At 40.1% G+C, this 13,228-nt stretch overlaps 1 protein-coding gene across 14 annotated transcripts in view; it reads right to left on the bottom strand.

The window, feature by feature from the left end:
* Nucleotides 1-13,228, bottom strand: part of raskol (Ras GTPase-activating protein raskol) — a 270,162-nt gene that overhangs the window by 12,819 nt on the left and 244,115 nt on the right. For all 14 annotated transcript variants that reach the window (XR_010890311.1, XM_067355454.1, XM_012360327.2 and 11 more), the window contains one exon: nucleotides 4,560-4,654. Coding sequence is in view for 13 of the 14 variants with exons in the window: in XM_067355454.1 (XP_067211555.1) it covers nucleotides 4,560-4,654 (95 nt within the window). In the remaining variant the exon portion in view is untranslated. The remainder of the gene's footprint in view (nucleotides 1-4,559; nucleotides 4,655-13,228) is intronic.

Below are 13,228 nucleotides of genomic sequence, written 5' to 3'. Positions count from 1 at the left end.
ACATTATCTATTCATAGACTGTGATAATAGATTCATCCTGCATTTTTGCATTTTTTTATCACGATATGCAGATACTTTTATAATAAGAAAATTGTTCTTCAAATAATGTCGTGATTAATAATTATCACGATTTTAATTATACATTTTAGCATTAAATTTCCATTATTAGTACTATTGCTTTTTTAAGTTGCAATTTGAAATTCTGATGATACTAAAATAATCGTACGATTCTTTAGTTTATCTTCAGTACTATTATTACTGTTTTCTAATAGTTTTTATGAACTTTAAAGTATCTGTTAAAATCTCTAGAAAGACGAAACCAGTTTCGCGGAAAGGCTTAACAAAAAATGACACAGATATCGTTTATCTCAGATCTCGAAAGTTGGGCTTTTATTGGAACATTACGGTTTTATGTGCTCAATAAAAAGACGACGGAACATTTTCATCGCAATAATTAACATGAATATTGTAAAAATACTTGTTTCAAACGTGGCGGGCCTCTTTCAATTTTTCTTTTAACGTCACTTAAAAAGAAAAATCACGACAATAATAAATTCCAATCTGATTAATCTTCAATTCGAAGACATACTGTAATTTTGTCTCCCAAGAATCTTCATAACACTACTTGCGCACTCACATATTACTTTGTCATACGTTCAACAAATGATTTCTTCGCGAAACATGTCGCGCAAAGTGAATTCAATGCGTGCGTACATATTATTACAGACTCGCAGTTCAAAATAAAAAAAGTATAGTTAGATTCGATTGTCGATATTAATCGACAAGGCGACAGTAGCATTTCCGTCCGTCACGAACACCGTGCACGCATCCCGGCAGGATATTATTTTTCTTCGAACGCATATGTCGCCTTGGCTCTGTGATTTCGCAGAGATCGCGCGCGATTTCGCGACGGAATCCCGTCGACGACTGACGCAGCTGTTGGCTCATCCGGGTAGCCGAAGTCAAGGGATCCTTGGGGCGCACACCTTTGTGTCGCGACCGAAAACTCTCTGCCCCTGCATTCAGGTAAGGCAAAACGGGTCACCCCCTCGGTTCCCCACATGGTCCCTCTTCTACGCGCTCCTCTATTCCCCGCACCGGTAAGGACAAAAACGTCTTCGAGGGGTTCTCAAATCTCTCAGGCTGCGACATGCAGCGCCGATTGCATCTACAATTGGCTCCGCGCTCTCGTAGAACGTGCGCCGCGTACGAAATAAGCGGCCATTCGAAACGTCTCAACTGTTTTCTTTGTTCCACTTGTAATGCGCGTAATTTATCCATTGTTTCGTTATATACATTACGCCGATTTTTAAGTATGTTGGCAAGCAAAGTTAAAGTCTCCATTTAAAACACATTGAGAAAGATAATTTTGTGGCTTATTTAAAGATTAATTTCCCGTAAAACAATTCTTTACTTTTCTATGTCAATTATTAATGCTGAAAGAAAGAGACTTTTAAATTCGAAAAAAAATATTCGTCATTGATATTCCTCGATTCTTTTTCGTTTTGTTGAGATGTTCAAAATAAGTTTGGATTATTAAGCCATGCTTAGGAGACGACCGGTAAATAATTCGTTTCATAAGTAGTAGTTTGCACCGACGTTTCTCAACCGGAAACGACAGCGTACTTGTCACGACTTGCCTCCGAAAACCAGTCCGTTCGTCCTTTTGTTCCTTTAAAACCCTTTGCCAACGAGCTACGATCCCTTCCGATTGGAGCTTGGTTGCGTCGTTGCGCACACATTGTAAAAACACCGCGTTCTCAAAAAAATATTCTTTGTGTAAACTTAACCTTATTTTCATACACACATGTAAAAATTTTTCCGCAAATTTTTAAAAATTAATCGCAAATAATCTAAGTACATTTATTTGTCCAACAATATATGTTCAGTACATCGTGGCTTACAAAAATTTTATAGTGACATGAATTAATGCGCTATGCGTTTTATTATATGTGATAAATAAATATACGAGAAATCTTTATAAATTAGCTAAGATTAGTAATTTCTGACGCAAAGTGGCAGAATGTATCGTTATCTTAAAAAATTTGTTTCAAACTAACAAATGAATCACTTCACCTTTGTATTGATAGTTTATTTCTAATTTTTCATAGAGTTTCTTTTTAGAATAAAATCTATAGCTCATTTATAATTTTTAGTAGGATTTTTAGTTTCATAATATATAAAAACTATTTTGCTTAATTATAAAAAAGAAAAATTCACGTATCTTTTGGGGGTTAAAAGTAAATTTTGTTCGTAGAAAAATGAACGAAAAAACGTTTACTCGATTACTTAATCTACGGTAGGAATTGAGAACGCCTGTTGATGCGCAAAGCTTGGATCGATATTTTCCATATTGCGTCGGTTTTCACACTCAAATGATTGTGATGAAGTGATTGTTCCCAATAGTGCAAGCGACAGTTGATATATCTTTACAATTTCGTTGCATGACATTTCGAGATAGATTGACGTTTACAAAGATAATTTTATGAAATAATAATTCTCGAAAATATTTAGAGTAAACATCGCGTTCGTATGTCTCACTATTCAAAAACAAATATACAAATGTTTAGAAAATAATTCCAAAATACTACTCCAAAAAACCTACTAAAGAATCTCAAATCCTAAAGTAATTTTCGAGAAATTGTCTCGTGATTGAGAAAAACGATGCAACGGTTTCAAAATACGAAGTTGACGGGTTATTTGCTCCTCGAAAAAAAAAGATATTGGCTAGTTAGCGATCCGAGGCGCCGAAAAATTCATGAGATCAGAGATACGTGATCGGAAGATTGAAAGTCCAATTTCGTGATCAGCGAACGAAGCATGGCCGAAGGAGCAATAGGGATTTTTGGCGTCCCGAAAGCAGAAACAGCGAAGTTTGTGTATGAATCACGCGTATACCATGAAAAATGTTGGGACAATGTGTCTTCCGTTCTCAGGAGATCGTCGATCGGGGATATTTTTTCGAAGTGTGACGTTATTCTATCTCTCGATAATATATCTCTCGAAGTGGTTACTGAATAAATCTTTCAGTTCGTTACGAGAAACATCGAAACACTGATAAATCTTCACGAGAGAATCCGCGCGTGATTATCTCGCATCCTTACGAGAGATCTAATCTGCGAGGCTAATACACTCGCTAATTGTAAGAGGCTGTTGATGGATCAACCGAAAAGTATCTTCGTGCGATAACGATCTGTGATTCTGCAAAGCAGTCCATTCGATTCAATAGCAAATTTGGCACTATAAAAATTTATAAGCAATTGATAATTATTCTGTTAAATGCGAACTCGCTGTAATAAAAGTCATATCTTTCTGATCGATATTTTACATTCAATCTTCTCTTGCTAACGTTGATTTCATTCTTTGACCGTTGTTCTTTTAAAAAAGTGTTTAAAACGTTAAAAAATATGCGTAACAAAATAAAGTTGTGTATAAAACCGTCAATATTAACTAAATTTTTTAAATAATGATTCAGCTTTAACAGTAATCGTTACTTTCAAATAAAAGTTAAAACATTCAATTTGATGGTTTTTCTTTATTACACTTTAACGTAAAGTGCCACTTTCACGTTAATCAAATAAGAATTACAACGCCACATTTAACGCTAAATGTACCGTGAGTGCAGAAATTAGTATATCATTGAGATCTTTTGCGTGCAATCACTTTTGCTCGTAATGAATGATCAAAATAGACAACGCTGTTGCTAATCGCGAACCTCACGAGATTACGCGGATGTTTCTCACTGAAGAAAATTTGACGCGCGCGTGCGTCTCCGTCATTACATCGATTGTCAGGCCGATAATATCGAGTGAGAGGCAGGTAGATAGATCCCGTGACGGTAAATGGCCCCATCCTCCGCTCAATTAAATTAAATTAACGTGAAATTGTCAGACGAAAGCGTCCGCCTGCCGCTCGGAGGGGGGCGTTAAATATAGCTGGGATCGGTTAACGCCAGGCGCCATAGAAAATGAGATCGCTGAACCCATCCTTGTCGTCGTCGTCGTCGTCGTCGTCTCGGCGGGGCGGCTTACGTACGGGGTGCCGAGACGACGGTATAACGAACTAATTACACGTATCGTATGTGCGCGCCGTGCGCCTGTGCGAATCCACGGACGCGGGTATTTCGGCGGAATCTCGTGAATATTCAACGCGCTGGGCATTAAGTTAGTCGACGAGCCGACGTATAAACTATGCACGGTCTCAGTTACCCGAGAGATATCTTTCATCCCGGAAAATCGATTCTCATTCATGAAGCAATCCGTAATATACACCGTGTGCTTCATCTCACGTTACCAGATATTAGAGCATGTAAGAAAGAAAAAGAAAGAACAAGACCAAAAGTTATAATCGAATTAATGTTTTTATCGACGGACACATCTTGCCGCGCTACATTTCCTTTTCTTTCAACTTTTCGAGGTGACTTTGGTTCTCGTGGAAAATATTTGAAATAACTTTGATCGCGTCGGTGAAATAAAATGGTAAATTATTGTCGCGACAGGAGCGAGGCAGTCGGTTACGTGTTAACATATTGTTCTACACGAGTGATCAAATTTACTTACGACGATCCTGTTCGGAGTGACATCCAAGGGTCGCGCACCGAGCACAGGCGTGGCGGGTGCGCTACCCCTTCGACAAGCTTTCTCGTACGATGTGTCTGAAACAGAACCGAATAATTCGCATGAGTGTGTGCTTAGACTCAGTAATGGTAATTGGCGTGTCGTGTTTCAAGTACGCCTGGCAATTCGGCTGAAGTAAACTGAAACCACGTTGCGGCGATGATTACATAGTTCGAGCCAGTAGTTGGTCTTACTGACTCTGTCATTGAGCGAGTAACGCGATATACGCTCTTTCGACTAGCCGAAGCATGCGAGGCACGTCTGGCTGTACGAAGCTGCAGTTCATTTTACAAAGATGAATACAGCTTCGAACAATTAAAAATTAACTTAAGTGGCGGTGCGCCTAAAGTAGAATTTAAATTACAGCTTGATGTATTTGAAAATATTCGCAAATTAGACAAATTAATGACAATTATTTTCAACTGAAGAACGTAAGTCGTGTTTTTTACTCGCATTAGCATCACTTTAAAGAAATGTATCAAGTGAATGGTAGCGCATTCGACGTTTGCATTTACTCCTTGCTTCGTTTCTGGCAACAACAATCGACCGAAGGAGAGGAAAGCAGCCCTGTAATTAACGTTTTTACAAAAATTCAGGGTGCCTGCTAAGCCTTTCTTCCGAGGTTCTCTATTTGCGTTCAGCGGTTTAAATGGTTGCCTCGCACAAGAGGCTCTGGTTACTTGCGCTGCTATGTAAAAGCTCTTAGGTATAATATATATAGGGTGTTGCATATACATATTGGGCAGTACGACGGGTTGCGCGACATACTTTGCAGGGATAGGCGCGGTTCAGTGGGTAATGACAGCATATATATGTAGCATCATAATTTATTGATCGAATTGATCGCGCGCATTTTTACTAATTTTGAGTTTACAGCGTTTCAATTATAACGGACTTGAATAATTGTTGCAATTATTACTAAAGAAGCTAAAACACATTAAAGATAAAAAATTAAATTTTAGAAAGTTAACACGTTAAAAGAAACAAATATGATACAACAAAATTTTTTTTCTTTACCGCTTTACTTTTCGCGCGTGTTAGCGTTGTAAATTTTGATAGAGCGGTAAAGAAAGAAATTTTGTTGTATCATATTTGTTTTTTTTAACGTGTTAACTTTCTAAAATTTAATTTTCTATCTTTAATGTGTTTTAGCTTCTCTAGTAATAATCACAACGATTATTCAAGTCCGTTATTATTGAAACGCTGTAAACTCAAAATTAGTAAAAATGCGCGCGATCAATTGGATCAATAAGTTATGATGATACGTATATATGCTGTCATTACCCATTGAACTGCGCCTATCCCTGCAAAGTATGCCACGCAACCCGTCGTACTGCCCAATATGTATATGCAACACCCTGTACAGAGTGACTCTTTAATCTTAACAGCTTTCTTACAGCGAATTTTTTAAAAACAAAATCTCAAAATGTTGATAATTTTCGAGTTTACAAGCGATTAAAGGTCAAAGATTTTTTTATCGAATATCTAGAATGCAATCAAACGACGAAAGTTTATCGTTCACTTAACTTGAAAAACAAATTTCAAATTTTGATTTAAAGTTTGATTTGACGGAATATTTAATCACCCGCGGAAAGGAAATTTGTTTACAAATTTAAAGTCAGCGTTCTGAGACACCCGGTATATGCATACTTCTCCGTTTACGCCGTTATATTGGCGATAAGCGGGAGATGCCAGAGATTATGCACGCACGTACAAAAGCACAACGTACTCCCGAATAAAATGCGTGCTTACACAGTTACATAATTTTGAGTTACGACCAAGTTCTTCGTAAAGATTTACATTCAAGGTAAAATGATGCAGTCAACATAATAAGAAATCAGACTGACACGTTTTAAAGCTACGAAGTAGTTTTCCGCTCGCGAATATATGTGACAATGTGGCTTGTACGATGTGTACATTTCACCGACGCAGAAACAGGATCTCTTATAGGAGGATCGTGTGAAACGAAACCAGATCCGGTTACAAGTTTCCATTGTCAAAATATGTAACGTAATACTTATGCAATAGGAAAATGCGCAGATCACAACACCTTGTAGTATTGTACGCGTTGTGTGGTCACAAAAAATATCATCATTTTTTATCAGGTGCCTGATGAATACCGTTTTGCGGAATGAAAGTCACGCGTCAATATTTTCCAGAAATTGTATTGTTTGTTTAAATAATACAAGCGCACACATTTCGTTAGCCTTCAAGAAAAGAAAAAAATATCAATAAAGTGAGAAGTGGTATCTTTTTAGACACCCGATTAATGCAGCAGCCTTAAAACTTTTCATCCGCGCCCGACACAAAGTTCGTTTTTCGGCGATAAATAAACCAAGATTGAATATAATATCGTGCAGTCGTAATATCGCGTATTTATCCGGAGATATGATGATGATAATTTTGTGCGCACGCGATTTCTCCCATCTCGCGGTTACACATTGGGTTACTCAGCTATAAAACCTTAATGCGAGCGTCTCGCCCTTTTTACGATACCCCGTGCGCAGAAAATAAAGATGTTCAAAAATAAATGCCCGGCCAATTGGAGCAATTCCGGCTGGGACGTAAAGACGTAAAAGCGGGATAGATATACGTGTGAACGTTTTGCACACTTGCAAACCTGCTGAACATGAAAATTATTCAGAGAGAAGTGTCGTATATCTTTCTCAGACGAGTTATTCTTGCGAAGAAAATTGTTACTTTACGTCACACGTGAAATAATTAACTGACAATATAACGATGAGCTGAATGTAAACGATGTTACATTTTCCAATAATGAGATTAATAATGGAAGATTTTTTTCGTATGGGAAAAGTATTTATTACATTTTTATATCGTGTAAATTTCATAATTATATTATTGTCATGCAATAATATTTATCACGCGAGATATAAAACTTTGTCTCGGAGCACTTTTATCTTTATTTTTATGCAATGGGGACGAATTGATCTCGTGGCTGCGAAATATTGTTGCGACGCGATAATCGTCGAGAATATCATTGCTATGTTATGCGAGGCGATTCCCGAATAAACTTTACGAGTCTCATGAAAAAGGTTTCCTGCCGGCGTGCTACCTGCTAATTAATTCTCGGTTTATGGCTCATCAGCACACAGAAATGTTGAGGAAATCCACGATCGCGGTTGGTCTGAAGTATTTCGGGGCCTTCTGCAAATCAACTCTCGGCTCCCCCACATACTTGTAGATAATCGGTCGTAAAGATAATAAAGTGGCAAATTGCCTGAAATTACATAGAAACTTTTGGCGGTGAATGTTTTCAAAGAACAATATATAGTGCGTTATGGATTGTCTCTGTAGGATTTTAAACGGTAAAAAGCTGGAATAAAAGTGAATGAAAGCATGGTGGAAATAATGGAGAAAAAAAGAATAGAACGGCTGCATAAGCGATAATGCATAATTTTGTTAAAATCTCGTTAAAATCGAATTACGATTAAAAGCATGCTGCAGCGAGAAATTATTCTGCTTCTGCCAGGGAATGGTTAATTAGGGTCGCGATGAAATGACTCTCCCCCTCTCTCTCTCTCCTTCTCATACGATTTCACCCTTCTCTTATGGCCTTGCAGCTGCACCGGTCGCATCGACCTGGTGCAGCCTGGAAAGAAACGCATCCTTTGTGCGCGGTCGAGTGGCCCGAGGAGAAGGCGACACAAAGAGAACTCGAATCGAAATCGTAACGTGACGACGGAATGAAATCGAGCGTTATGCCGGGTATAAATTCATCCGCTCCACCCTCCCCGCCAACCCCTTTCCGCCGTGATTCGACGCTAACAATCGCGACACAAGTCAGCAATTATTAATGATCGAAAAACGAGCGGAGTCGGCGAGTGCGAGTGAAAGCGAGTTCTCTCGATCGCGATCAGTCCCGAAGACACACCCCGAAGGAGATCAATCTCGGACGTTTTTTCGCGAGCATTGTGCTCTTCGGGACCTTGCCAAGTCGAGCTCATTATCAAAACGAAGGTCCGGAAGGGCACGACTGCGATTATTTTTCATCGGCGAAGGTTGTTCTATCGGCGGGGCGTACGCGCTGTCACAATGGCGACTTTATAATATAGCTTGTAGCGAAAGAGGCGTCTACGCTCAGTACATTCATCAATATCTTTTTGTCGGGCGGTGTTCTCCGGGTTGTACAGGTACACCCTCGCTTCCATTGTAACGGTGAAGACTTAATCACTGCTATTAAGATGCTTATATCGATGGCAATTCGATGAATTAATAACCGCTGCTTTATTAGCCGCCTATAATTAGAAGCGTGACATGATTATTATTCCTTATATTATCGCAATTATATATTCTTACCGAATGTGCAATACAATTAAATAATGTGGAATTGCAGCGAATCAGAGTTGTATGTAAGTAAAAATTTGCAATACACGATTGAAAAATGGCGGAAATTCATTGATCACGTGCATCTGGCGTAGACACGCCCAGGAGAAGTTCTGCGTCCCCGTTCATACATTTCTATTTCAGGCATTATACTTTACGCACGGGGAGGCTCATTAGTCCGCTATCGACGGCTAAAAGGGCGCGACTGCGATTTTTCATCGCACGGTTGCTTCATTAACGGGACTTATTAACGGAACGGGCCGGAGCGCGTAACAATGGACAGCCGGTCTGCAGATATTTATGAATTGATACGACATGGCGTTTATCGCGAGGGTCAGATAAATCGCGTAAATGGGGTCGGCATAATTGTTACGAGCAAAACGCGCACCGTCTGGCTTTCCGCGACAAATGAGAAGCTGCAAAATCGGCGAACAAGAAACGAACTGCCTGCGAGTCGATTAATTTGAAAGTTTGCAATCGTCAGAGTTTTCATTTATTTGCATTACTTGTTAGTTTTCCTTTGGTTTTACGTAAGATATTAATTTGGTTTCCAATTTTCAGAAGCGAGCACTTGCAGAGGAAACCGTATCGATCGCTTGGAAGTCGGTAAAGCGCTATTATAAAGTAGTGCTCGCAAAATTAATCACTTGAATTTCGTACCGTAACGCAATCACGAGTTATAAACTATTGTTGCTGATTGGTTTTTCGGTCGAAAGATTTCACCGAGTTGATTCTCGGCAATCGGATGACTCGCTCGTACTTGCTGCACGCTGCGACAGCTAGGTGTTTCGAATCGACATTTACTGCGTAAACGCAATTTATGTGCATACAGCGGACGTGATTCGGGACGAGCTCATCCGGTTTTATTCAAATGATCCTTTTAAGAACATGTAAAGTCAGAATTATTAAATGTTTTGCGAACGTATAAATTCACCAAGATAAAATCTGCGAAATAAAGTAGCAAAGAGTAATAAAGATTTAGATAATTTTTCCAATTGTGCTTTATTATTTTTAATATTTCAATATCTTATATAATTAAAATGTTTAATTTTTGTGGCACACATTTATTACGCATCGAGTTTAGAGAATTAATTTTAGCAATACGTTTACATTGCAACTCCAAGGCGACATATCCGCGTCGATGCGGATGTATTGCGTTGCATCGTGCTGTTTACGGCAGCATTGTTGGCCGATAAAGCGGGTTTCATAAATGGTCGCACGTGTGTGCGTATCGCGTTTGTACACCAGCGTCCACCAGCCATTGCGTGTACGCCCATAGATAAGATCGCAATGCTAAGCTGGCTGCTGTGAAGAAGCAACCGCGAATTTACAAGCATGTTGCTCCTTCCATGCCACCGTTCTCAAACCTGCCAAAGGGCTGTTTCGAAAAATTCCGAAGAAATGTGAAGGAATAGCGGTAAAGAATCAGCGTTAGACGTTGCAATCTAATGCTGTGTGCTACTTTTGTGCGAAACAGTTGTCGACAAAATTGTTATTCTTTTATATTTTGTATCTGCAGAGATCAATATAAGTCTTGTAAACTGCAAGAAATAATGTATATATTGTAAAATATTTAAAACGTATATTTTTGTAATTTTATTTTTAATCTTGCGATTAATATGTGTGTCAAAGAGGCACGTGTTTCGCCGTTCATTTTAAGCCTTCGAAACGTGCCCCGTGCATGCATGCACGAATAACGAGACGAGAGCGTTCCGCCTCGTCATTGACGCTTATTACGACTATCCACATTTCTCGAGAGGCCTTTCGCGTGTCGCGTCTCTTGCACCCGTCTCGTCGAGAGACGTTACATGCATCCTTTTGACGCGCCACGCACACATTCCTGCATCACGTAATGTTCACTCTTTGTCGCGCGACAAAGCGGGATCGATGATCGAGATTTTCCGGTTGATCGCAAGATTGCATGTCGGATTAACGAGCGGCGTCGATGCTTCATCGTCATCTCTGCGCGTTCGAGTTTATTATAGGCGCGAGATAAGTGCGGCACAATGTGCAAACACTCACACGACACACAATGCGCTCGCAGAACGCGCACACTGGCGCAACGGTGGCTGATTACTCGGCCAGTTAGATAACGAATGGCGCACCTTCAAGCTGAGCCATTGAGAGTTACTTACTGCGGGAATAATCTCCGCGCTAATCTGTTCTAATTGAGAAGCGTACTATAGAAAGTCCGCTGTGTTAATTCATTACTCCTACAGTTAATTGAATCAGTGCCATTGCAGTTTCTCTCGCAGAAAATAAACCTTTCGGGAAAATATTTTACAATTATAAATTATTATTAGACGCTTTCGCAAAAAAATGGTTACGAATCATATTATGTACGTGTTTTGAATAAATAAATAGATAAATTTATTGTGAATTTTAGTCGCAAAACGATGCTCGCAGATGTGACAACGTTGATAAAAATAATCCTCGCACACTCGACTTGTTCAAAATCCAAGTAAAAAGTCCCGACATTCTCCAGCGAAATGTCTCGCACTGCCCGTGGAGGCTCTACGTTCCACTCGACGTTTGGCATTCGGTCAAGAATTTCTCCTTAATAGATGAAGGAACTATTTGGAGGACAGTGCACTCCGCACTAAGGATCGTTCGGCAACTATCCAATCATTCGCTGAATGTCTTTTAACGAATTATCAAAAAGTTTGGAAATCAGCGTCAGCGCCGATAGAAACGCTAATATAATTAAACAGATGAAATTGTGAAAATATGAATCCAGAACTTCGGTGAAAACAAGTTTAAGGAGTAATCCTCAGAAATAGTGCACGAAAGAACAAGGATCTTACAGCGTCAGCTGGTCACAAAAAGACAGCGTGTCAATCGTCGGCATAAACATTTACCGATGTGACTGACAGCACGTGCGTACCACGTTTCTCCATTCTCGCTCACACGAGCGGAACTTTCACACGAGATGCGCTCGGCTCGGTTGCTCGAGGCTCGAGGGGGGGAAGGGAAAGGCCAGGCTTACCGGCCAGACGTATCCAGAGCATCAGACACCGTGGACCGCCGCGGGGCGAGAGCGAGACGAAGCGAGGCTCCGTGACGAAATGCGCGACGGGAGAGAGAGAGAGAGATGGAGGGACAGAGAGGGGGAAAAAAAAAAAAAGATAAGAACGGGTGACAGAGGGGCACTGGCCGTTTCGAAGCAGGATGTGCGTATGTCGTGCGTAAAGACCCCGCGGGCATAGCGGCTCCCTGTCGGAGGCTGAATGACCACAGGACTCTGCGACGACACGGCGCAGTACTATATTCCGATTAGGCCCATCCCGATAATCCAAACCAGATGACCGATGTAACAGTAAATTCCATCTTCAACTCTCACGTTTCAACTCGCGTCTACGTATAGAAAAATAATCGTGAACAGTGGAACGAAAGATCGTTAACTTTAGCGAGATTGAAACGCGGCTGACAAATCTACGATTGAAGATAAAGTTCCTCCAAACGCTCGGAAATCGAGATGTAGTTTGGGCTTAAGCCAGTCGTATCGAAAGGGTTAGCGAAATCGACCGGTCAGTTTTCGCGGCAGTCCGCCGTCACGCAACCAGCACGATTCATGGGAGATTCACACACCATTAACTCTAGGATTGCTACCTACTCGAACGAAATAAAGTTCACGAATGTGGGGTTGGCACTTTTAATTTATCGTTTTATTATATGCTACCCTCGCGGGGGCTTCACAATGCCCCGGTCATTAGCGGCCATAAATACAATGTAACGCCATTGTGCGCGACTTAGCGCGCCGATGCAGGGTCCAGCTCGTAAAGATTCCCGCGATTCTAATATACCGATCTCGTCACTCGCGAGATGGAAGCGCGTCGCGACGCGAGTATAATTAAAGCCTTCCGTGATTGCAAATAAATATAAAAGATTTGAGAAAACTTTATATCGTGTTCTCTGCAGCTCGATGTTTCAAATTAGAAACTCGTTCCAGTATTTCCGCCGTTTGCATGTACCGCGCTATTTCATCTATCGAGTTACGCAAATAATTTGCGTATGTAAATCGATAAATAAAAAAGCTTAGTCTTTTCCAAGCGTATTTTATGATATTCATTAATCAATCTCTTTGTGAACAAATTGCATCTATCATTTTCATACTTTTTTTCTTTTCCCTGCAATTACATGTATTACAATAAAATAAGTAAAATATGTATTGTACTTTATTTATTTTACAAGGGTGACGTCATCTATTGTTTCGAATACAGCGTGTCTCGACGTACACCCTCGACGTGATGCAGGTCGAGGACCGGCGT

Source organism: Linepithema humile, chromosome 5 (assembly GCF_040581485.1).
Source record: "Linepithema humile isolate Giens D197 chromosome 5, Lhum_UNIL_v1.0, whole genome shotgun sequence".
Taxonomy (NCBI): domain Eukaryota; kingdom Metazoa; phylum Arthropoda; class Insecta; order Hymenoptera; family Formicidae; genus Linepithema; species Linepithema humile.
Note: the sequence above shows the minus strand (reverse complement) of the source record. Positions and strands in the feature narration are given on the sequence as shown.